The 25,946-nt window shown below is 34.4% G+C and overlaps 1 protein-coding gene across 1 annotated transcript in view; it reads right to left on the bottom strand.

The window, feature by feature from the left end:
* Positions 1–3,171: 3,171 nt before the first annotated feature.
* Positions 3,172–25,946, bottom strand: part of WDR37 (WD repeat domain 37) — a 98,736-nt gene continuing 75,961 nt past the window's right edge. Inside the window, exons 12-14 of the mRNA XM_069086537.1 lie at positions 13,515–13,649; positions 12,808–12,922; positions 3,172–6,337 (exon numbers count right to left, since the gene is read on the bottom strand). Coding sequence (XP_068942638.1) covers positions 6,206–6,337; positions 12,808–12,922; positions 13,515–13,649 — 382 coding nt within the window. The 3' untranslated portion in view covers positions 3,172–6,205. The remainder of the gene's footprint in view (positions 6,338–12,807; positions 12,923–13,514; positions 13,650–25,946) is intronic.

Genomic DNA, 25,946 nt, shown 5'->3' on the forward strand with positions numbered 1-25,946 from the left:
AAATAATACTGGATTCAGTACAAAGCCCCAGTTGGCTTAAACCATTGCAATGTACAACACCAAAGCCCCAGACACCTAGTAGTCTCAGCCTCTCCAGTAGCTGGGATTATAGACATGCACCACCATGTCCAGCCGATTGTTCAGATGTTAAACAAAGACACTAATATTTACACCCATGATTTTTCTCTTCCATGTTTGTTTCTTTAAAGCACCATTTGTTCCTCAAAGTGTCATTTGCAAAAATGTGAATAAGCATATAATAATCTAAAATCTTCTGTCCAGTATAAATAGAGCTCTCTGTAGCCCCAAAGTGGCTCTGTTGTTTTTTAAGTACTTGGTTTTCATTTTTACAAAAGCTGGCTATTAAAAACTTGTTTTTAATTACATGAAATGTTTATTGAGTTGAAGTTGAGGTTTGCCCAAAGGAGAGACAGAGGATAGTGAAGAGTGACTTGAACACATTAAAAAACAAGGAATTATTCAAAAGTAGCTTAGTGGCTTGGTAGACAGAGTGCCAGGCCTGTAGGCAGGAAGACTCATCTTCTAGAAGTTCAAATCTTGCCTCAGACACCCACTAGCTTGTGTAATCCTGGGCAAACTTAACTCTGTTTGACTCAGCTTCCTCATTTGTAAAATGATCTGGAGAAGGAAATGACAAACCACTCTAGCATCTTTGCCAAGAAAACCCCAAATGGGGTCACAAAGAGTTGACCACAACAGAAGCAAGTGAGCAAGAGTAACAAGAAATATGAAAGGTTTCTCTAGGTTTCAAACATGTAGAACAAGTCCTCCATGATTCTGGAACCTCTTCTTCTATCTCTAGGCTCAGTGTAGCATATCTCAAGTAAGCAGTCATGCAAGCATAGCTCAAACCACCATCCAGTATATTTTCTACCAATAGACCAAAACCAAAAATTAAATAGCAAAGATTTTAATGAGTATAAAACAGCAAAGTAAACAACAAAGGCAGATCCCACCATATACAAAGACGTGTGATTTCCCATAGATTCCCCTACCACTGGTGGGAGAAGGAATACTCTTTAGATGACTCAATGTGCTGGAGCTGCATACCAGCTGGAACAAACACTGTCTCCAAGGGAGGGCATCTCTCTGCTCTCCACTTCTCTCCCACAGCAGCAACGGACTGCTACTTTTACAGCTTCACACTGATGTTTCTCTACGGAGCTACTACCATCATCTCTTGCTGGGATTCTCTCCAGAGTTAGCTGTGGCCATCTGGAGTTCTCTTCTACCTCAAAGGAAATATCATTGCTCTTTATGACACTACCCAGTCAAAACATGTAAATCTAATCAACATCGATAACTCTTTCTTGAGGGAAAGACAATCAAACCCAGGCGGCCAGGAAAGAGCCTCTGATCCACATCACAGTCAGTGTATCCTTATCCTGCTCTCAGGGACTTTAACAAGGTAGGGTTGATATTTAGGATAGGGTAGATTGCTTTTATCTCCTTTCAGGAATTTGCTTCTTTGGCATGTGGTCTTCCCCTATCAGATGGTAAACTCCTTGAGAGCAGGGACTGTCATTTCTTTGTATTCCCAATGCTTAGCACAGTGCCTGTACAAGCTGTTGTTGTTCAGTTATTTTCAGTCGTGTCCAGCTTTCATGACCGGACATATAATAAGCACTTAATAAATATGAATATTGTGCTAATATAATATTAGAAATACATCAATGAGTTGGGAGCTTTGATTGAGTCACAAGGCTTGTGAGTGGAGCCATAGGGCCATATAAATGGTCATATTTTGTCTGATAGCAATGGAAATATTGATATGATTTGATTATTGATCAAAGAGTAAGAGCTCTGGGGGATAGGGGGATTTAAACTATTTTCAGAAACAGTTATTTGACCGAAGCACAACTATTTGAAACACATATGGAATGCTGTAATAAAACATGAGAGTAATTCATATATAGCTTCAAAAACAGTAATCATGGAACATGGATGTTTTAATGAATTTCAAATTTCAATGAAAACACTAAACACTTAAAAAAGGGGACTGAGGGAAAAGTTGATGGCAATACACATGTAGTGCACAAGGCACTCACTGTGTAATACAAGCAGCTGTGCCCTGGTAAGTAGTAAAGTTGCAAAGTTGAATAGGTTAATTTCCCTGGGATGGGGGTAGGAGGCAAGGGTCTCTGAAGGTCAAGGTGGGTTGTCATTCCTTGTAGGAAGAGAGACACAGCAGAAGGACAGATGGCAAGATATGTGCACTAACTGGGCCCAAGTGCTTTAGTATATGAGATGAGACATGAACCCAACTTCACTCTGGTCCCTTTATATCTATGCAGTCCCAAGTCCTCATCCCATTTAGTCATTCACCAGAACATCAGAACCTAGACACAAGAAGCATCTTTCCATTTCTCTGCTTAGTCTACTATTTCCCAACAGGAACAATGACCATTGATTTAAGGAGACCAAGCTAGGATAAAGGGAGTTATAAGTCAGGTTAATAAAGAATTATTTTATGAAAGTTGGTGAAGAAATTCCTAGGATCTCTGAAGTGCAATACATAATTCCTACAGTGTTTATCTTAAGTCATGAACTATAAAATTGTGAAAAAGAAACTATTAATAACTGAGACAATATCAGGTAATATTTCAAAGTCCCTGGAGGTTTCTATAACTGCCATGATGTTTCACTCATATAAGAATATAATGATGTACAAAGAGCTACTTGTCAATCTTGATTTACATTTTCCCATGGTAAAGAGCATCCATTTTTTTAACTATAAAAAATGTTAAACTTTCAAACTGGAATAAGAATAGAGTATTTTCTAATATTTTAATGACCTCTACAGGAAAAAAAGAAATGTTTTTAATTGCTTTGCCCAAGTTCTATTTTTAACAGATTTGTTTCCAGTGAAAAAAAAATAGAAATAAATTTGTATTTTTTTGTTTTGGTACTTCATTAAATGAACAAGATAGTGAACTTCATATTTTTCCTATTACACATGTTTTAAAAAATTCAAATTGGCAGTAATAACTTTTATCTAACTTGTTCTCATTTTAGCTGTGGAAAACTTCTAAGTCTGATAAAAACCATTTTCAGAAACGGTTATTTGACCAAAGCACAACTATTTGAAACACATATGGAATGCTGTAATAAAACATGAGAGTAGTTCATATATAACTTCAAAAACAGGAATCACGGAACATGGATGTTTTAATGAATTTCAAATTTCAATGAAGACACTAAACACTTAAAAAACATCAGCACAGTAAAAGTAAATAAAAAAAACAAGTAGATCCATACAACACTTACAAATACATATTTCTTCCAAAAGAAATTTGTATTCACAGATTTAGACAGCAAATGTTTTACATAAGATTCCAAAAAATGTACAGATTTTGAATCTGTAAAAAAGGGATGTGCACTGGTAGAGAAAAAGAAAGCCACACAAGACCACTGTCTTGCCCAACAATGTATCTTCTATGAAATTCTGCATCAATACATATTTTTCCCTAACACATTTTCTTCCATTATTAAATGAAATTCTGGACATGTCTGCATTCAGCATGAAACAGTTCTCTCTTGAAACACTATTTCAAATGGTACTATGAGTGGCTAGAAGCATGACTTAATTTCAACCCCAAAAAATTCATTATCACCAACTGCCTACCTGACTTGCTGGAAATAACACTTATGGCCACAAATAGATACTATGTAAAATCAAGTTAAAAGATGATACAGTAGTTAATGGTGTAAATATTAGCCTGCTCCTGAGAACTCAGCTCTAGCACCTTGGAGATTTACTTTACTACCAATGAAAACGAGTGTGTACACTCATTTTGGTGTCAGAGGTTGGCCCCTCTAGTTTGTGGTAAAAGTAAGCAGCCGCTGGCAGTGATGGATACTGGTCTGCATAGATCTGAATGGCCTTCATGTCATGTATTCTAAAGGTTTCAAAAACATTAAGCAAAAACAGGCTAAAACTTGGTTTTTAAAGGTTGAATCAGTCATTTATATATATATATATATATATGGATGTATGAATGTATGCATATGTATAATATACATGCATATATATACATATTTCTATTTCCAGCAGTGATTTTAAAATATCTGAAATTTCCAAATTAAAAGAAATCAAGTCAATAATACTATCTCTGTAATCTAGCATTCAAGAGCAAGTTAATACATAGGCCTTTGCATATACAATAAAGGGGACAGGAAATGGCATTTTGAATATCAATTTTTCAAAAGCTAATGCATAACAGGGTAAAAATAAGTCATAGCAAATGCCTCAAAAGAATCAAGACATTATGGCAAAATATTCTTCAGAAAGCAGTAGCTGAAACCTGGAGCACTTTTATTTATTATAGTGGCAACTAACTCTGGACTCCTCAAACTGCATTTAAGCTAATAAAAAACAACAAATTTGAAAACATCAAAGCCTTCTGAGTTTCAAAGAAAAATTTACTATAATAATGTTTATTTACTTCTTATCATTTCATCAAAAAACACCAGCTCTATACAATATTATTCTTTTGTTCTTTTAACTTTTAACTCACTCTTTTTACAAGTTCCCTCCTTTTTTCTTCTTTCTGATTCCTGAACACACTAATTAATAAGTTAATCAAGCCCTGCAAAATTATTCTAAATGCACAAGAATCTAATTCTGTAAGCTCAGCTACTGCTCTATTTATTGTATCCAAAAAAAATGTGGCATTCATTTCATTCATGATAAGCTCTTCTAAAGAGCCTCCTATATCCAATTAGCCCTGCACCTTACTGTATGGGTGTTATCAGTTAAAAAACTGTGAACCACCCTTCCACATCACCTAAAAATAAAGGAGAAAACTATGAATAAAAGAAAATGGCCATCCAAATGTGAAGGGCAGTACACTAAGATGCCTTTTAAGCAAGACTGCAAGTCAATAAGAAATAATACTTACGAATTTTAGTACAACATTCTGATCTCAAAGCTAAGAGTAATAGGATCACTCACTCTGTAATATGGTAAGGTACTGCAATAACTCTAGTCTCAGAGAAAAAAAGAATATTCCAAACATACAAATATTTTTCTGTGTTATAACTTTATCAAACCAAAAGCAAATTGTTTATATTCAAGATACATTTGGTGTGATTGTCTTCTTCCCTTATGATTTTAATTTAATATTCCAGCTATAAACCAAAAGTGCTTTAACTAGGCCACAGTGAGATTCAAAGTTCATAACATTCATTTGTGAGGTAGTACTCATGTATTCGCATTGCTGGCTCTCAAATGCCACCAGGGAAGTGGACCTATTTATAAAGATGCAAACTGAAGGTGTAGAACATAAAAAAAGATTTTGTTTTCAGGTAGGTCACCAAAAAGTAGCAAGTCCTTCTCACAAAGGTCAAGTCACAGTCATTGGATAAGTCATCTGAAACTTCTATAAACTGTTTATAACCACAGCTATAAACTAAAGTGCTTTAAATTTTGCTTCAATATATTTCAGTGATTAGAATCCTATTTTGGAATTTGTTAGTGCAAGACCTTATGAAATTGAAATGACTTAATATTAATAGGGCAGAAAACATTTCTTTTTAAAAAGAAACTTCCTCTGAATGTCATGAGTCAACATTCTATACATGCTAGAAGCTGCTAAACTTTTACTTCTCAAATTCACACTATTCTTACAGAACTATATTCAAACCTATCATTGAAGCTGTATTACACTGAAGCACTACATGTCAAAACTTCATGTAAGAAGTAAACATGAAATATGTGACTACCAGTGAAATTTACACCAACTCAAAATCAGACCTTCAATCTTTTCAAAACATAGCAGATATTTATGATTTTTCTGTAAAATGCAAGAGACCACTATCTATCTCACAACGAGTATATGGATTTCACATTGACACTGAATTCACAGAAATGTAATGCCCTACTGTTCGTGTATCAAATGTGGAATAATTCATGAGCATTTTATGTGCTCTATGGGAAGAAAACTTCATTTCTAATGACCAATGGATGCCAGTATATAAAAGGTATACAAGGCTGAAATCAAGGGAAGAAAAATGATCGCACATTTTCAGGTCATTTCATGCAAAATGGGCACAATGTGGAAAACATTTACAAATCCCCCTTTTTAGGGTTAAATTCTCACAATAATGGCAGACCAATACGCAGAAATATCTGCATGAGTTAAAAGTCTATGGCAAAAAAGCAATTGTGGAGAATCCACAGATCTTATTTTTCTTGTAGCAAAGCAGGGATGTTGATGTTCCAGCCAATGGCCTGGCGATCAAACCCACAAGTAAACAGGTTGCATATTGGATGATCTTCACTCCAAGCTGAGCAGCACACCATTCTTCTGTGGCCCTGGTAATAGTCAAACAAACCGAAATTAATGTCCAAAAACAAGATCTATAAAGTGGCAATCAAATTAGCACTGGAGATAGAAAGAAAGGCAAAAGCACAGTCTTCACCTCCAGAGAATTCAACTTCTAATGAGGAAGACAATTTGCAAACAACGTGTAATGTCAAATACATAGACGGAACGTAAATGGAAGAGAACCCTCAGAGGGAAAACACTACGTGGAATGGTTGGGGAAGAGGTAGGAGTTGGGGCTAGATGTAAAGAAGTAAGAATTATCTGTAGAGTTATAACCAAACCCCAGTCTCAGCTTCTCATCTACAAAATGAAGCAGTTGGGCTAGATGGCCTCTCAAATCCCTTCTAGCTAGAAACCTATAGTCTTATGATAAGATGGAATGCCTAGATAACACCTAAGGTTTCTGTCAGTTCCAAAACTATGATTTCATGATCCTGACAAGATGCATTTAAATTTCTGTATGGACAAATAATTGTTTTTGTACCATTACATTAACTAGAAAAAATACAGAGCACCAGTTTTTCAAACAAAAAAAAATGGAATGACACTCCACTCTAATGTCTACCAAATGTAAGCCCTAACAAAAATTGAATTACTAGAAGAAAATACTCCCAAATCATTTTAAATATATGTTATAAATCTTTCTATAAGAAGTCATATTACAGGTTACACATATATAAAGATGTGTTAAGAAATACCCTATGATGGAAGAGTAATCGGGAAGTGAAAGTGATATTAAGAAAAAAAGTGCATCAATGAATCATTTTTTTAAAATAAACAAACAAAAAAAAAGTAAAGAATAAATTACGACAAAACAAAAATGCATTTTAAGGGCCAGAATTATTCATAGAGGCCTAATAAACTATTTTGATGCCTCTAAACTTTTGCAGGTGTTGACCAGTTATAATGCTACAACAGGCCCCTCACAAGAATGTGAACAAACAAGTCATGAATTTCTCTTGCCATGAGCAACTAATACAAACTAACATAATTATAGGTCGCAACTTATTTCAGTAGGAATAGCTGTATTTATGAAATCATGGAATTTTTTAAGTATTCAAGTAATTTGTAGACATTTGATGAAATGATATAAACTGTTTAAGCAGCGTTATCTAATTTTATACCAAAAATTCACTCTACAAGAATCAATATTACTTGGTAATAAAGATATTCAGCCAACTGGGAAAGCAGTATGGTAAGACAGAAAAAGTTTAAGACGAAACTATAAAACTGAAAAATCAAATCAAATACAATTACAGTGCTACATGATCAGCACAAAGAGTGCAATGATTTTATTTTTGCCAAGACCAAATAGTTGTGATCATTAGTCAAAGTCTATTCTCCCTACTAGTAGACAAGATAGTCTCTTACGAAGCCTTTTCACTCCTCAAGGTATCTGGTAGAATAAAGTGTTTCTTAAAAACAAAACAAAACAACAGAAGAGAATAAGAATATAATTAGTGTCATCTGAAAATGCAGGGGGGGGATCTAAACCCACCCCCAGGGGAATAGAAGAAGGAAAAATGAGAACTTAAGGAGAGAAAGAAAGCCACTGAAACTTCAGAACAGCACAACAGTGGGTATTCCAAAAAGTCTTTGTGAAGTTTTAAGCTTTAAGGGCTTCTGTTTGGATGACTCTTCCCAAAAAGGAGGTAGTGAGACTCTCTGAGGAGAAAGCAGTTGCTTGTTTCAAAGGAAGAATGGCATAAATAAGAATAATCTGTAAGATGAGAGGCCTTCTAGTAGTCTATATACTACATACAAATCCCAAGTAGATCAAAGACAGAACGAAAGGTCTCATATTTAACCAAACATTTACAAAGGCACATTTTTTTCGGTAGCAAAGAGCCAGAAGGAAAGTGCGTACCCATCAATTAGGGAATGAATGAAGTGAATCTGAATATAATGGAATGTTACTGTACCATAAGAAATGATGAAAGAGAGTATTTCACAGAATCCAAGAAAATAGGAACCAAAGTAGGGTAAAATAAGCAGAACCAAGAGAACAATTTGTACAATGACATTGTAAAGAAAAACTTTAAAACACTTCAGATATCTGATCAAGGCAACAACCACCTATACCTCCAGAAGGCCAAAGATAAGACAGGTGATGGAATAAGAATATGGAAGGAGAGCTACCATTGTAGACACAGCCACCAGGCTTATTTGTTAGGAACGTTAATTTTTCTAATCTACCTGATTTTTAAATAGGGATAAAGATCTGCTGGAGGGAAGGAAGCAATGGTGACGAAAAAAAAAAAAAAAAAGGAGAAATAAAAAGGTCAAGAATCACTGAAATTTTTTTAAATTCATAGGAAAGAAGAGAAGCAAGTTCAGAAAGAATCACAGATAAATGGGAGAGTTTTAAACTAATGAGAGTTTATTATTATAATAAAACAAGCAGTACAGAAGTTCACAATTTCATGTACAAATTCTCTTTTTGCATTTTAATTTGTATACAAAATTCTCTTTTTTGGTATATAAGTTCAAAATAAAAACAGGTTTTTAAAAAATCAAGCTGAGATCAGAGATCTCATAACAGATCCATCACAGTTTCATGTACTCTTTTTCTGTTCTACTTACATACATGAAAATGCTCATTTCAGGGGGAAAGGAGAGGGGAGGGAGTGTTAAGTTCAGAATAACAAACAAATTAAAACAAAAAAAGGAAGGTTTTAGAACAGGGGTGGGGAACATCAAGGCCACAGGTTCCCCACCCCTGTTACAGAGAGTTGGGAGACTATCAGAGGAAAATGTTCTATAAACTGTTAGATGCTGTCATTGTATTAATTATTTTTGCTTGTTTCTGTCACAAAAAAAAATTTCAATTTTGGAAAAGGAGAATGGGAGGGTTCTTGTTCATTTTTCAAAAATGAACATGATGCCAAGATGAGACGTCAATATAATTTTTGTTAAAGTAAAAGAAAAGCAAAGACTGAGAGATGAGATCTAAACAACACTACAATTTTAAGTAGATTCAGAACTAGTGGAATGGCTGAACCCAAAGAGTAGGCATTAATGGTTCACTGTGAACTTGGACCTCCACAAGCTTCTACTTTGACTCCTCATAATGGTAAGTTGGTAATCTTGAGTTCTCAAAAGCTATGCCAATGGAGAATAAGCTCTGGAAAATTCTATTTATCATGTTAAAGAAAGGTTTTGGTTATGTCCTTGACAATATAATCAATCAGAGGATCAAAGAATGTGAGTTGGAAAGGACATCTTCCTTTCTTCCTCAATAAGTTCAGTTCCTATCTTACAGTCTTTCTCCATTCCAACTGCCCTCAAATTAGAGAACTTAGAACATATATTACCGATTCTGTAATATTCAGGCTGAGAGCTGAGCCCGAAGTCAAGAAAAGCACCTGGCAGAGAGTAAGTGTTTGTTTCTTCCCTTTTTTGTTATAATACCTAAAGGCAGGTGGATAGTGCAGTGGGCCTGTAATCAGGAAGATCTGACTTCAAATCTGCTTTGAAACACTTATTAATTGTGTGACTGAACAAGTCCCTTAATCTCTGTTTGTTTCAGTTTCCTCAACTGTAGAATGGGGAATAGCAGCACCTACCATGCAAGATTGGGTGGGTAGGCAGCAATAGAGGATAGAGTGATGAGCCTGGTATCAGAAAGACCTGAGTTAAAAATTAGGCCTCTGACACTTAGTAACTGTGTGACCCTGGGCAAGTCACTTAAGCCTGTTTGTCCCAGTTTCCTCATCAGTAAAATGAGCTGGAGAAGGAAACTGCAAACCAATCCAGTATCTTTGCCAAGAAAATTCTAAATGGAGTCACAAAGAATCAGACACAACTGAAAAGAGTGAACACCATCCAAGATTATTGTGAAGATCAAATAAGATATTTTTTAAAAGCACTTAGTATAATGCCTGGAACAAAGTAGGTGCTAAATAAATACTTATTTCCTTCCTCTTCTCCTTCTCTCAAATACACTAACCTTCTAATACTTCAATCCCCCTCAGTTCCTATGATCTACTCCTCTATTCCACTTCAACTATGCAGAGATGGTCATATCCTCAATCTTGAAATCATTCAAAAGTATTCCAATTTCCCTCTTCATGTACTCTGAAAATCCTCTCTTACTATAATCTTCTTATCTCTCCATGCTTTTACAATCTCTAACTATTCTTCACCTTCCCCATACTCCCATTCTTCAACCCTTTAATTTTTTTTTTTCCAGGCTATTACCCTAAACTCTTCTCCCCTCTCCTTCTCAATCCTTTGGTGAACCAAATGAATTCTATATCAAAGGTGTCAAACTCAAACAAGATTAAAATATAACTGGGGAATGTTTAACAAAATAAATAAAAACACAATATGACATTTGTTATTGTCTTTCAGTGGTTTGTGTCTAACTGTGTCTAACTCCTCCTGACCCTGTTTTGGGAGTTCTGGCACAGATAATGGACAGAACTGCTATCTGTCCATTTTGCCCCCATTTCATACTTGTGAAAAGTCTTTTACTTAAGCACAATACTTCACAATTAGTCTTACTGAATTCCATCGAACTAGATTCAGCCCAACACTCCAGTTTTCTAAGATTCTTTTGGATCCCTTCTCCATCCATTCTGTTAGAGCTAGCCCCCAGTTTTGAGTCCCCTGGAAATCCACTTATTATCCCATCTACGTCTTTACAGAAGTCATTAGTAAAAAATGTGAAAAGAGCACAAGACCAGCCACAGATAACTAGAGTGCTCCAATGGAGATCTTCTGTCATGTTGACTTTGAATTAACAACTACTCTAGTCTGTCTATACAACTAATTCTAAATCCACTGAATTGTATATTCCTTGAAGCCAAATTTCTCTACCTTCTTAAAAATATTATGAGATACTTAAAAAAAAAACTCTGCTAAAATCTAGGTAAACTATATACCATCATCTCCTAGTTTAATTCTGTCAAAAAAGGTGATGAAGTTTTATTTCTATATCATCAATGAAAACAAGATGGTCCTTTGTAATCACAACTTCTCTTTCTATTTGTTCTAATACAATATCTCTTTAAGCACCACATTCTAGGGTTTTCCCTGGAACTGACTTCAAGTTCACTCACCTACCTTTTGCAGATTGTGTTCTCTTCCCTTTTCAAAAAAATCAAGACATCTGCCCCTTTTCAGTCTTGTGGTGCTTCTTCCATTTCCCATGATCTTTCAAATCACAGATATTTGGATGAGGGAGAGTTCTCATGGATGACACCGTGTTAAGTGGATAGTGTTACCAGTAGAGTAACAGTAAGTTCAGAAGGGGGAGGATTTGGAAGGAAAGAGAAGGAGTTCTATTTTGGACATGCTGAGTTTGAGATGTCTATATGACATCCAGTAAAAGAAATCCAAGAGGCAAGTCAGAGATGCATGACTGTAGCTTATTAGAGAGAGACTAGGCCTCAGCATATAGACCTGGGAACTACAGAGATGATAACTGAAACCATGAGAACTGATAAGATTTGTATGGAAGAAAAAGAAAAAAAGGTCCCATAACAAAAACCTTGAGAGATACCCATGTTTAATGGGTAAGACATGGCTAATGAGGCCTATGTGTGTTAGATATCCTTAACCCTAACCATCCTCTCTAACTTTCATCCCCACCCAAACCTGATGTCTATTATTAACTGGTCTATTATACTTGGACTTTAAGGTTTATAACAACTCTGTGAGGTGGATAGGTAAGGAACTCTAAAGACTCTTAAAGCTCTAAATCTATGAATCTATGAAGTAGACGATTATCCTCATTTCACAGAAGGAGGTAAATGGTCACACAGAGTAAATGCTGGAGCTGGGAAATTATCACAGATTGAGAATGGAACTAAATTAATAAGGATTTTTACTCTTAAAAAAACCTCATTAGGTTTTTAATGCAAAATTAGGAAGTCAGTTACATATGTTTTGGGGAATCTCTGCTAACTCTTTATTCAATAACTCCTTTTACATGGCTTTGATTTTTAAAAAACTCCCTCCCTACTTTCCCCTATATCACAAGTCACATATTGTGCATTACTCTAAACTCTGAACTGTGCATGCTAGAAGGAACTCATTCATGCTAAAGTATTAATATCTGATAGTACTTAATATCATATCCCTCTCTACAAGGAGGAATATTGCCCTTTTGACAGGTGTCAAACATCGATGATAGGCTGATACATATTTGTGCAGAGGTGTGTGTGCGTGCACACACATACACACAGATGTTTTGCAAACTTGGAAGGACCTACTGGTGACCCTCAAATCAAACTACATAGATAAAAGCATACTTTAATCATGTGTAAAGCTGGCCCTAGCTCAGGTCTATTATCCAATAATTAGTTCGTTATTTAGTTGCCTGATTTTTCAATGCATACAGTTTCAAATAACTAATTTATCAAATTTTGAGTTCATAGTTACCCTTCAACAAAACCACAGAAGAGATACAGTACTCACTTTGAAAAGTAGTAAAAAGTAGTAACTCAGTTACCTGTCTGTTACTTCGGGGCAGCCTTGCTAATCGTACTCCTGACATATCAAATAATCTAACTTGTCGGTTGTCATGTGGAAGGGCAATGATTCTTTGACCAACACACACATTAATCCTGCAGAGAAGAGATAAAAATAGTTTATGTACAGAACCTAGCAAATAGGACTTCACAGAACAATTTATTGAGCCCACTAAAAAGAACTATTAACTACTTTTTGTATTTTACTGAAAAATATGGTATTAGAGATATTATCTGAAGCAAGGGACAAAATTACTTATCTCCAGCTCCACTCTATGCAGCTGGTACTCAAAACCAGACACATAGTTAACCTACTGTATTAAAAAATTATCTGTAGTTTCTACCCACTGTTTAATATATAATACAGAAAGAACTTAATTTATTTTTAAACCATACCATCCCATGCTGATTTTATTTTTCACAAGTGAATGTGTATTGAGGGTCAAAGATGAAATATGTAAATTCTCTTCCAAAAAGATTCATTTACAATCTAAATTAGATGTTTGGGGAAACTATATTCAACACTTTTCAGAGCATTGGGGTGTGTGTGTGTGTGTGTGTGTATACATGTGTGTATATACATATATAAGTATACACACACACACACACACACACACACACACACACACACACACACACATATATATATATAATGTTTATCTTGATATAACAAACGGTTTAATTTTACCTGTTTATAGCAGAGTCTGTTCGGATAGTTGCAATTGGGGACCTCATATTTTTCAAATCCCATACTTTTACAGTACGATCATCACTGCCTGAAACAACATTGTCTCCCACAGTAAACACAGCAGAGGTCACAGTGCTAAAAGTAAAAGATAAAATATCAGTTTTAAAAATTCAATTCACACTGTTCTTAATATTCTCATAGACAGTATCACATACTGTCCCATTACATAATACAACAATAACTTTTGTAAATTTCTAAGAGGGTTGTCGTTGATGTGATGATTCATATTATGTAAAGTGATAAAAATTATATAGTGTCTTCTACTCTACAAAGTATCTTCTCCTCATACTTTGAAAATTCACTAACAAATAAAACTCATCAAATTTGGTAAATCCCATTCTCTTCTCTTTCATCAACAAAAAAAAAGGTTATTCTATCAGTATCCTAGTTTCTTTTTGCTAAAAACAAAAAAACAAAAACAAAAAAAAATGGAAGAGGAACTAATGAAAAAATATAGGCTGAAACCTGCATGAATTCCTATATATTTGAGTATGTGAGAGAGTGAAGAAAATTATATGTATGTATATGGTTTATGATAATTCCATAAATTATCTGAAATGTAACTTTTAATCAAATCAATCAGAAATATGCTTATATATATGGGCAATCAGAATAATGTATTACCACAGGGTCTTACTGTATATTTAGACAGAACAATATAACAAAAAGCTATAATCAGAACCACTCATTGAACTTTTCTACCACCAAGTACTTCAAAGAACCATTTTTAAAAAATCATACTGTCAGAATAGAAGGACTGGGTCCTAGGGAGTCAAAAAGAACTCAAAGGAAGAGCCAAGAAAGGTGTAGGCAGTGACTTAGGAAACCCGGATTATTTTAAAGAATGGCAAGAACAGGAAAAAGGGAGATTCAGTAAGAGGGTGTTTAATATCTTTTAGCCTCATGCGTCTTCTACAATTTATAATTTCACTGGTCTGAATATAGACCACCAAAAAAATGCCATATGTGAGATTTCTTTGAATGGAAAAAAAAATTAACCTCTAAAAATTACACAAAATTAATGCACTGAAAAAAAATCTTTCCCATGAGGTTGTTATTTTTTACTATTTCTTTCAATTCCAATACAGAGGTCTGATTAATATTTTTATCACCACCCTCTTCACCTTTGTTATTTTTGGTGCCTTTCTTCTAAGATTGTTAATCACAGGTCCCTCCAGTTTTTCACAACGCAAATTTGGGAAGAATATGGCCTATATTTGGATCAACATGACTCTCAACCTAAATACAATGTCATATACATATGTAAGTATATATATATATGTGTATGGGTGTGTATGTATATTGTATGGATGTATATGCATGTAATTCTTAATGACTAAAATTTAAACGTACAAATTTTAAATATTATTCAAAAATTATTCTGGTCTCCACAACTAGATATAAATTACAAAAGACATTCAAAGTTATACTCAATCTCTTCACTATTTTCCAACATCTTTGATTCTTTATAACATTACTAATTCTTCAACTAAAATAGGAGTGTTTATCAACAGATAAAACCATACCCAATGCCTTTCTGGTCTCCCTAAGCTGAGATAAGAAATAGAAAAGGATTTCATGAAGTCCTGTGCTTGAAACTCCATGACAGAAATCTTACTTCTTTATATAATAAGTTCCGACTGTATTTATTACCCTTCCTTCCCTTTCTCCCCTTCTTTTACCTAAAAGAAATTTTATTTTAAAAATAAAATAAAACCCAGATTCAGATCTTTAAGGGCTTAAGGAAACAGTGAGTTTTCAATTCTTATGAGACATGAGGTACTAGCCAAGCTTTATAACCCCTGGAAGCTGTAACACATTTCAAGTTTTTCAAAGTGACTACTCTAGTTTAAAAGTCAAATGAACCTACAGCACACAAGTATGTTGCTACCACCTCATCAGCCTGAGGCACACAAACTATCAACCTAGTACCCTACTTTAAAAGAATACTGACCACTGTTTGGATAACATGAATCATTTCTCGTGACTACATATACGAGCCCCTAAATCAAAAGCTTGACTGATTTCTACTTATTAGATTTACTGGCATATTCTCTAGTTGGGGTCATGCACATCAGTTTTTTAGAATTTAGTAATTCTAATTTAAAATGTCAATGTTTCTGTCACTTCTGCTGTACTATAAGAATTTGATTTCATGTTCTATTCAGACTACTGATTAAGATTAGCACTATCCATGTCACAATGGCCCAGTTTACAAAAGCCTTCTTAATTTAAATTGACTTCAAATTAAGTTCTAATTAGGACGTTAACTATTGAATTGATGATACAAAGTTTCTCAATGTAATGCCAAAGTGCAGTGAAACTACTAATGGAAAATTTGACATGATACCTGAATCAAAGAGCTTCACAAAACTTTGTGATCATCTTCTCCACACACAACTACTACACACAGTCTAGGAGAAGTCTTGTATGTTGTTTTTGTAAATATTTTTTAAAAGGGCACATTTTCCATGTATGCACCCTTTTAAACATATCTAAACAAATATAAATAAAATTCCTAAAAAAAGACCATTTAATGATCTCTCTCCCAAGTTAAAAGGTAAGTTTCTTGTTGGCCAGGACTAAGTCACACATGCACCTCTCCTGTAGCACCTGGGAGAGCATGTGACACAGTAAGTGTCCAGAAATTCTTGATTAACTGATGGACAAAAGCAAACTATGGTAACAGATGTCTTTAGGTTAAGATAATAAGAAAAGTGGTTGGCCTAATCTCACTACCACATAATACCACATAACACATAAATAAGGTTTAGTAAAAAGCATTCTTTAACTTTAAATTTATCAAGTACTTTAAGAATTTACCAACAGAAGGAGAAGGGCATAAAGGAAGGAAATCTTGTCTATACAAATCACATACATTCTGTCTCCAAGTCTGGCTGAACTCTGATCCAGATGCCTTTGTATTTACTGTAAATCAGTTTACCTTATTCACTATCAGAAAGTCTTACTTTACTCTGAAATCCATCAAAACTATAAGAGTAACTGAAAATTGCTATTAGCCTACAGGGAATGGTAACAGGCAACATTCATCCGAGGTGAACAGCACCCAAAAATGCCTTAATCATCTGCAGGGATATTTAGTAGAGGTTAACTGAAGTTTGATTTTGTTTATTTTTTTTGCTTTTTTTTTTTGGACGGGGGAAAGTAGGGCAATTAGGGTTAAGTGACTTGCCCAAGGTCACACAGCTGGTTTTGTATTAAGTGTCTGAGGTTGTATCTGAACTCAGGTTCTCCTGACTCCAAAGCCAGTGCTCTATTCACTGTGCCACCTAGCTGCCCCAGTTAACTGAAGTTTTTTGATGCTCAATAAGAATCAAATGAAATTTGCCAACAAAATCCCATTATTAAATCTCACCAGAGAACTGTGATCTTTATGAAAGCTCACAAAATACTCACAAAAGAAGGTATTTATAGTCCTGTTGTATTTCCATTGCATGTTTTTTAAAGGAAAGCAAGACAAAAAATCTCAAATCTGACATAACCAAAAATGGTGGGAATCCTGCCCTTAGAAACATAGGAAAAATCCATGCCCTATGAAACTCTAGCAATCTGTGCCACATCATAAGATGAAAAGGCTGATACACCTCAATTCTTTATAGTCTTACTTACAATTTACAGTACCTATCCCTGGATTTCCTTGGAATCTGCTATGGAAACCTAGGCTCTAAACCTGGCTTTAGAAATAGAAAAGAGATGTCAGATTTCCTCAAGCAGTATTTTCCTTGATCAGTATGTCCAGAGTTCCAGTTTGAGGGAAGGAGTGGCTAGATAATAGAGGTGAAGGGAAAAAATTAAGCTTGCATATAGTATTAACAGAAAGAGTACTAGTCTTCTTCAAGATTGGTTTGGATTTCAAGCTCTGATGATTACTAGCTATCTTATCTTGAACAAGTCACTGAACTCTTCTGTGCCTCAGTCTCATCTGTAAAATGAGGAAAATGAGATCCCTGGGTCACAAATTTAGAGCCAAAAATGATCTGAGAGAATGCCTAGTCAAACTCTCTTCTCTGACTTATGAGGAAAACGAGGCCCAGGAAAGTTCAGTGACTGTCCAACCAGGTGGGAGAGCCGAGATAGCAATACAAGTCCTGATTCCAAATCCAAACGTTCTTCAAATAGTCTATACTACCACCCATCTATTATGAAGAAAGTATTTTGTAATTCATGTTATATAAGAATGAGTTATAATGTATGAGTTAAAATGATTTGTAACTATTCCTCAACAACAAAAATCTAAGCTATGCCTTTGTAAATAACTAGGAGAGAATTATCTCCGAAAATGAGATCTCTCATCTCTCTCTCTATGTCTCTCTGTCTCTGTGTGTGTGTGTCTCTCTCTGCCTCCAGGAACTGATTTCATTAGGAGAGGCATCTCCCTGTAAGGAAGTTCCTTCTAACAGGATCAGCAACTCTTTTGCAATTTTGAGTTAATTTATAACTCTAAAGTGATCAAATTCTGGAAGCCACTGACATGAATGAGAGGAAGGAGGATCCTTGATGCAGTAAGGAGAAAACAGTTAACTAAATTATCATGATCACAAACTTGAACTTAGGCTCTGACTGTTACCTCTGATCTACAATAATATGAGCACTAGCAGCACCCTCCAAAAAGAAAAACGTGCTTGGTGGGGAATCAGGTGAGCAATAGCAGATTTAAAACAAAACAAAACAAAAAAAGTCACTCATTCTTGATGGAACATAAGGCACAACAAAACAAGAAAAGAAATTTCCTCACACTAGAGGCCCTGGACTAAGAGATGACTAACAAGCAAATCCTAAAAGGTCTAAGAATCTCCACATTCTGAATGCAGACCAAAGGATATTTTTTCCACTTATTTTATTCTTTCTCATGTTTTTGTGCTTTTGATCTGTTTCTTCTTCCACAATTGTGACAAATATAGAAATATTTTACATGATAGCACATGTATAAACTATATCAAACTGCCTACCATTTTCAGAAGAGGGGAGAAGAATAGAGGGAGAAAAATGTGAAACTCAAAATCTTGTAAAAATAATGCTAAAAAATTTTTTGATACGTAACTGGGAAAATATATATATGTATATGTATATATATATATGTATATGTATATATATATATATATATATATTTGCTTTTTGGAGGGCAATTTGGGTTAAGTGACTTGCCCAAGGTCACATGGCTAATAAGTGTTAAGTGTCTGAGGCCTGCTTTAAACTCAGGTCCTTCTGACTCCAGGGCCAGTGCTCTATTCACTGTGCAACCTAATCGCCCCACTGAAATTCAGGTTATTAAGGAGATAAAAAAAAAACTTGCCTATGCTGATACAGCTGGTAAATGTCAGAGGCTCAGTTTTCCTAGTATCCAGTCTATCACTAAATCCCCTATACCACACTGCCTAATTCTACAACACATGTAGACATGTAACTTCAAAGAATTTACTATTTAGTTAGGAAGATTATAATGCACTATAGAATGAGATGGTAACTACTAAACTGTCACAGACAATTGGTACAATGTCCTTCCAAATGTTCAAATGACAAATTCTCTGGAAGCTTAAGATAAGTCCTTCAGGTGTCAATGATCTGCTCTTCCTTGGACATTTCACAAGTACTTTATTTGTACCTCTCTCATGCACTCAGCAGATTTAATTTTGAATTATCTTCATTGGCATATGTGTTATATCCTCCTAATAGACTGTCAGCTCCAGGATAACAGGGGCTATGCTTTATTTATTAATATTTGTAGCTTCCTCAGCAGACTATATGAAGGCTCTTAGTAAGTATTTTTTCTTGACTTGAATTCAACAGTTCAGAGTATAGAAAGGCCAATCATGTCTTACTCAGTAGATAATAACACACAAACACAATTCTCACCTATTTTCTATGCTACTATTTGCAAAGGAGTTAAGAAAAAATGAACTGACTGAAAATCAGAAAATTTGTTTTTGCTCCTTTCAGATCTAAATACCTAAAAGAGAAGGTTAAAATCATATCTGAAAGGTATTAACTACCTGTAGAATTCAAATAAAGTAAAAAATGTCTATTAATTTCTCTTTGGGCTTTGGTCTTCAGGTATCTTTTAGTTATGTTAAACTTTCAGTTAATACTCTACCAGATTAATAAAAGAAAATGTCAACCAAACATCTTCTAACCCTTTGTTAATGGAATGCTAAAAAGCATTAGGTTTTTAATAACTCATAAGCCTGACAGCTACCATAGGACATCAAAAGAAAAAAAAAAACTAGAAAAGACACAGTAATGCTCAAGACACCCTTAAAGTACCAGTCCCGTAGGGAGTTTGGGGAGCTGCTGCTGCTACTCCCTAGAAAAGCTTCAGACTCTGCCAAACCCCAGCAAAACTCATTTATCTTGTCGCAGCGAGCAGCCGAGCAGACACCTCCAGCTGACAGCCCGGCACTTTCTCACCACACACCACTGCCCGATCTGGAACATTCTGTTCCCTCCGTGGGTCTCAATCAACGAAAATACTGTAATGCTAGCACTCCTCATTAGGGCTAACAGCTGTCTCCTCAGTCACACAGAGACACAAAACTGTTTTGCATAACAATCTGCTGAAATTTCACACATAGGGGAAAAAAAATATGATGTAGAAAATGCTAGACCATGAAATGCTGATGGAGAGTGCTTTGGGGGCATCACATTAAAAAAAAATTAACACTATAGTTCCTCTTTATGAGTTCTATAAAAGCTGTTCTGGAAAAATAAATTACTATCTTTATATAAGAAAAAAATATGTCTGCTCTACAAAGAGCTAGTGTCTGGTCAATATAGGATAATTCAAAATCATTTCAACACAGGATTTACATTTTTAAGTTTCATAAAACTTTTGTCAATAACTAAGTTATTTGTGAATTTAATGTTATTACTCTAATCATCTCAACTACTGACACTATGCCAAGTGTTCTGTATTGTTAATATAAAAATACAAGTAAAGCATCTATGTAGTACAAGATAAATAACCCTTTTCAAAATATACCATTTTCTACAACTGAGAACCAAATTATATTCCTACTAAACCATAACTCCAAATTCAGAATTTACTAACACATTGGAATAATTACTTAAGGTTTTCTGGGCAAGCATTTTTCTTTATGTATAAAATATATGTTACCAGTCAGCCAAATTCCCTAAACAATCATTTTTAGTAAAATGTGAAATACTCAACTTAGTGGAGAAGTCAATTCACCTCAAATGACAAACAGTTTAAAATAATCTATAAATTAATAAATAAAATAATCTATAATATTATAAATAAAATAATCTATAATATTATAAATAAAATAATCTATAAACAGAAGCAAATTTTCCTTCTGGCAGATGACAGAGTGGTGTAGCAGAAAGATCCTGGGACAACTTGTCAATAAGCAGACCTAAGGTCTAGTCAGTCCCACCACTGGTCCTAGTAGGGTACAACTTTGGGAAAGCTTTCTTTAATCTCATTTATACTTTTATTTGCCTCATCTGTAAAATTAAGAAGTAGGGATGACTACTGGGGGAGGGGGAAGTCAAGTCCAAATTAGTGAAATGTCTGAGTCAAAACCTCTTTTATCACAAAGAATTGAGAATCATTTGAAATTATCATTTTATTACTATTTATAAATCTCCAAAAGTCCTACCATTCCTTGTGAGACCCTACATGTTCAAAGGCTATGTCAATTAAGAAAAAATTCTTCCCAACAAGAACTGTGAGTAAAAGTTACTGGCCAAAACAACCTAATTAGTTTAGAACAACTTAACACTGGCTACAGGCTGATGAATTTTTGGTCAAAGCTACTATTAAAATTCATCTAAGTTACACAGAGGTTGCAATCTGATTAAAGTATTCCTTATACTGAAAATTCAAATATTTTTAGAGTATCAAAGTTTTGGTATAAAAAAGGATGTAAATAAGTTAGACTTTTAGGAGTACTTTGAAGCAATATGCTTCCTTAAAGAACAACAGCCCTTTATTTATATACAAAACATACACGTGTGTATCTATATAGGTACATACACGTCTACACACACACAATATGCAACAGTATATTTGTTGAATGAATTAATTACTATCCTCGTTTTGAAATATCTCAGTGTATCTCACAAATTATCACTAACAATCTACTAATTCTCCAGAAAATAAAGAAAAACTAAACAATGATATAAACCAAATTATATTTTCAGAAGAGGGAAATTATCTACTAAAAACAAATATTAATATGGTGCAATAATTTTTTAATTCATGAATAAGTGTTAAAGCTATCATAAAATCTTTCTACTTGCTTAATAAACAATTTTAACTGAAAATTAGAAAATAAATTTCAGCCCTGCTTCATTCAAAATTATAATAAATTCTTAACTTGTTAAGTTTTTAATTAATCTTGTCTCACTTTCATTCTGCAATAAAGTCTCACCATGTCAGTTTGTTTCTGCCGAAATTTAGATACACACTCATATCTTCTAATGCCTCTCTTTCAAATTTTTGGTCAAAGACTATGACAACTTTATGCAAGTGTTTTCATGTATTTGTTTTACTCCTTCCACCACACTGATCCATAACTCATCTGTAACTTGGAGTTTTTAAATAGTCTGGGGTCATGGAGAAGTAGTTAACTTATCTATGAAACAAACATAATATGTATGAAAGGCAGAATCTGAACCCAGGGTTTTCTAGACTACTAAAGGCTAATGTGCTAGCCACCATATCAATGCTGTATTTAATGTTAAGGCAAGTATTAAATTCAACTAGGTTTTTCAATAAGCATTTGTTAAATGTGTAACATGTGAAATATAGTTGAGACACAAAAGATGAAAAATAGTTGCTGGGCTCAAGGATCTTAAAATACAATAGGTGAAGTCTTACAAGTATGACATTGCTGGTGAACGGAATTCAGTGCTGAAAAGGAAAAACAATCTATTCCACATATGGATAGCAAGAAAAAAAAATTATCTACCAAGTAACTAAGATATATAAATGTTGGTGATTTTCTGCTAGCAAATGTACAAATCAGAACGAGACTGTGGAAAAAATGCTTGGCCAATAAGATGTCACCTACACTTATCAAAAATGTTAACTATTTCAACAGTGTGACCCCTGGTGAAGGTATAACTATAGGTTAAGTTCACATTTTTTCTACCAGAATGTTATCTTAATATACTCTTCTTTTTAAAAAAGTTTAAATCTTTTTATGAGCATTAAAATAAGAATAAGTAAATCTGTTTTGGCCACTGTTTCACCACTAAAACTCACACTGCAACATTACCACCAATACCCTTCAATAAGTATTAACAAAGGACAGTGAGATCCCAGTGAATTTAATTGTTTTAAATTCAAAAGAAAATCACTTTCCTCAGGACTTAGCATCTTGACTTCCATCAACTTACTTTTACTTTCTAAATCAAACACTTATCTTTCTTCTACAAAAAGAGCTGTGCAAAGAAAAGCTACAAGCTAAAGCACATGATATATTTGGAAATTTTTAAGTCTTTTAAATTAAAATGTCACATGTTAAATTTAAATTTAATTAACAATCTACAACAAAAGCTCCCTGATATGGAACTGGGGTGATTAAGTGGAAGTCTAAATTCCAAAACATTTTTAAAAGAAATATAATTTACTTTCAAGTACATTCAATTACCTGAACTAACAAAGTATTTCCAATTAGAGGATTTATATGAAATGCCTAGTACGTGAAAGGCACATTATTCTAAGAGTTGAGTTTTATAAAGACAAAAACAAATGTCTCTTCCCTCAAGGAGCTTACGTTATATTGGGCAAAAACAATATGTATCAATCAATCAACAAACATTTAAGCACTTGCCATATGCTGGGTACTGTGCTAGATATAGGGAAGGGGGGTCAAAGAACAATCTATACAATGATAACATTGTAAAGACAATAAAACAAAACTCAATTATCAAGTAGCTGACAACCTAAATGGGAAAAAAGTGAATATATATGCATAAGAATATGCAGAATACACACACACACAATAAATATTAATTCATTTGGTAGGAAAGGCACTAGTAGTCAGGGAGATTAGGAAAGGCTTCATACAGAAAGGTGATGCTTGAGCTTCTTTTTTCAAGGAAAACAAGAATTCTAGGAGCTGAAAGGGAGGCTGGATTTCACAGAGGGGGCTAGCCAAGCAAAGGCATAGACAGGAGATGGAGCATTGGGGGGGAGGGAGGAGGGCGGTTAACAGAAAGGCAAGTCTAGTGAAATTTCGGAGTGCAGAAATGAGAGTAGCACACAGTGAGGTTGGAAAGATGGGTTAGGGCCAGGCTGTAAAGGCCTTTAAAAAGCTAAACAAAGGAGCTTGTATATTATGCCAGAGGCAGTAAGAAGCCACTGGAGTTTACCAAGCAGGGGTATGACAAGGTCAGATTAGTGCTAAAGGAAAATCACACTGGAAGCAGTAGCATGAACAGTCTTAACAAATCAAATAGAATGGGCAGGTTCAGAACATCCCAAATAGATGTTATACAGTAACCCAAACAACTTTACAGTAATAGATTTTTTTATGCTTTATTTACTCAAAGAAGAGCCTCTTGAGATCTCACTCAGAATGTGCTGAGAGGTTATCTGGTTTTCTAGCCCAAAAGAGATTAGAAATAGCAAACTCTAAGAGTTGAGAGTTTATTAAGGATAGTTACACTGACAGCAACAAAAGTTGGAGCTGACCCCCAGCTAACAAAGGAATAAAGGATATAAATAGGAAGTTTTCAAAGAGAAAAGTCCAAATATAAACAACTATATAGAAAAGTACTACAAATACTAATCATTATGGGGTGGCTAGGTGACACAGTGAATAGAGCACGGGCTCTAGAATCAGGAGGACCCGAGTTTAAATCCAGCCTCAGACACTTAACACTTACTACCCATGTGACCTTGGGCAAGTCACTTAACCCCAATTGCCCTGCCTTCCCCAGTGCAAAAAGAAAAAAAAAACCACTAATCATTAGAAAAATGAAAATTAAAGTAACTGAGGTTCTGTCTCACACCCATAAAATTGGCCAACTTAACAAAAAAGGAAAATCACAACTTGGGGGAACTGTGTTAGAACTATACCCCAAAGTTACTAAAATGTACATTCCCTTTGAACCAATAACACTAGGTTTCTACTGTGCAGAGATTAAAAAAAGAAAGAAAATGACTCACACATATAAAAATGTGTGAAAATATTTATAGGGGCTCTTTTTGTAATTGTAAAAAACCAGAAACTGAGGCAATTCCCATCAAAAGGGGAATGAATGTATTAATGTATATGACTGTCATGGAATACTACTGTGACATAAAAAAAGGATGGTTTCAAGGGAAACCTGGGAAGACTTGTATGAACTGATACAGAGCCAAGTTAAGACAACAAGGATAACAATCTATACAATAATAACATTGTAAAGACAAACAACCTTGAAATACTTTAGAATTTTGATCAATGCAATTTCCACCCATGACAAGTGATGATGAAGAATGCTAGCCTGACAAAAAGGTGATAGGCTCAAAAAGGAGAATGAAACATATTTTTTGGCACAATGTAGAAATCTGTTTTGTTTGACTCTGCATATTTGGTACAAGGGATGTGTTTTTTTCCTAATAAAGAATGGAAGTGCAAGTGACAGAAAAAAAATCTTAATTAATTAAAAAAAATCATAAAATAACTGAAGTCCTTAATACTGTTTTTCATTCATTAGGTACTTAAAAATATTAAGTACCTATGACCAATTTGCACTTATATAAGCAATGCAAAATGGGTTCAATATTAGGAAAGCTATAAATATAATAGTATATATTAATAACAAAAAAAAGATCATAGATGCAGAAAAAGCTTCTGATGAAATACCACATTCTTCTATAGGAAATATACTAGAAAGCTTATAGAAATATATATTTAGAAAGAATAAATCAAATTTTCCTTATTATGGTAAGTAGAATATATCTAGAATAAAGTTATTGTAATCTGTAAAGGAGAGATACAAAATGCCTTTCAATTATTTATCTTATGATCATATCACAGATTAAAGTAAGAATGAACTTCTTAGCACCATTATTGACTACAACCAGGAATACTAGTTACATAGCAATAAGACAAGAAAAGAAATTGAGGGAGTAAGTACAGGCAGCAAGAAAAAATTATTGCTTTGTCAACAATATCATTTTTTTTAGTGTCAATGTGGTAAGATAGATAGCTGGCCCAAGAAACAGAAAATCTGGGTCCAAATTTCACCTCTCATACCTACTGATTCTGTGGCCCAGGACAAGTCACTTAATCTCTTAGGGAAACCTTGAATAAGTTACTTAACTTTCTTCAATTTCATATGTAAAATGAGGAGGTTGAACTAGATGACATTAAAGAAGATGCATTACTGTGGAGC

Source organism: Petaurus breviceps, unplaced genomic scaffold (assembly GCF_028583685.1).
Source record: "Petaurus breviceps papuanus isolate PSGF00001 unplaced genomic scaffold, PetGlider_PUasm1.0 178, whole genome shotgun sequence".
In the NCBI taxonomy this organism is placed as follows: domain Eukaryota; kingdom Metazoa; phylum Chordata; class Mammalia; order Diprotodontia; family Petauridae; genus Petaurus; species Petaurus breviceps.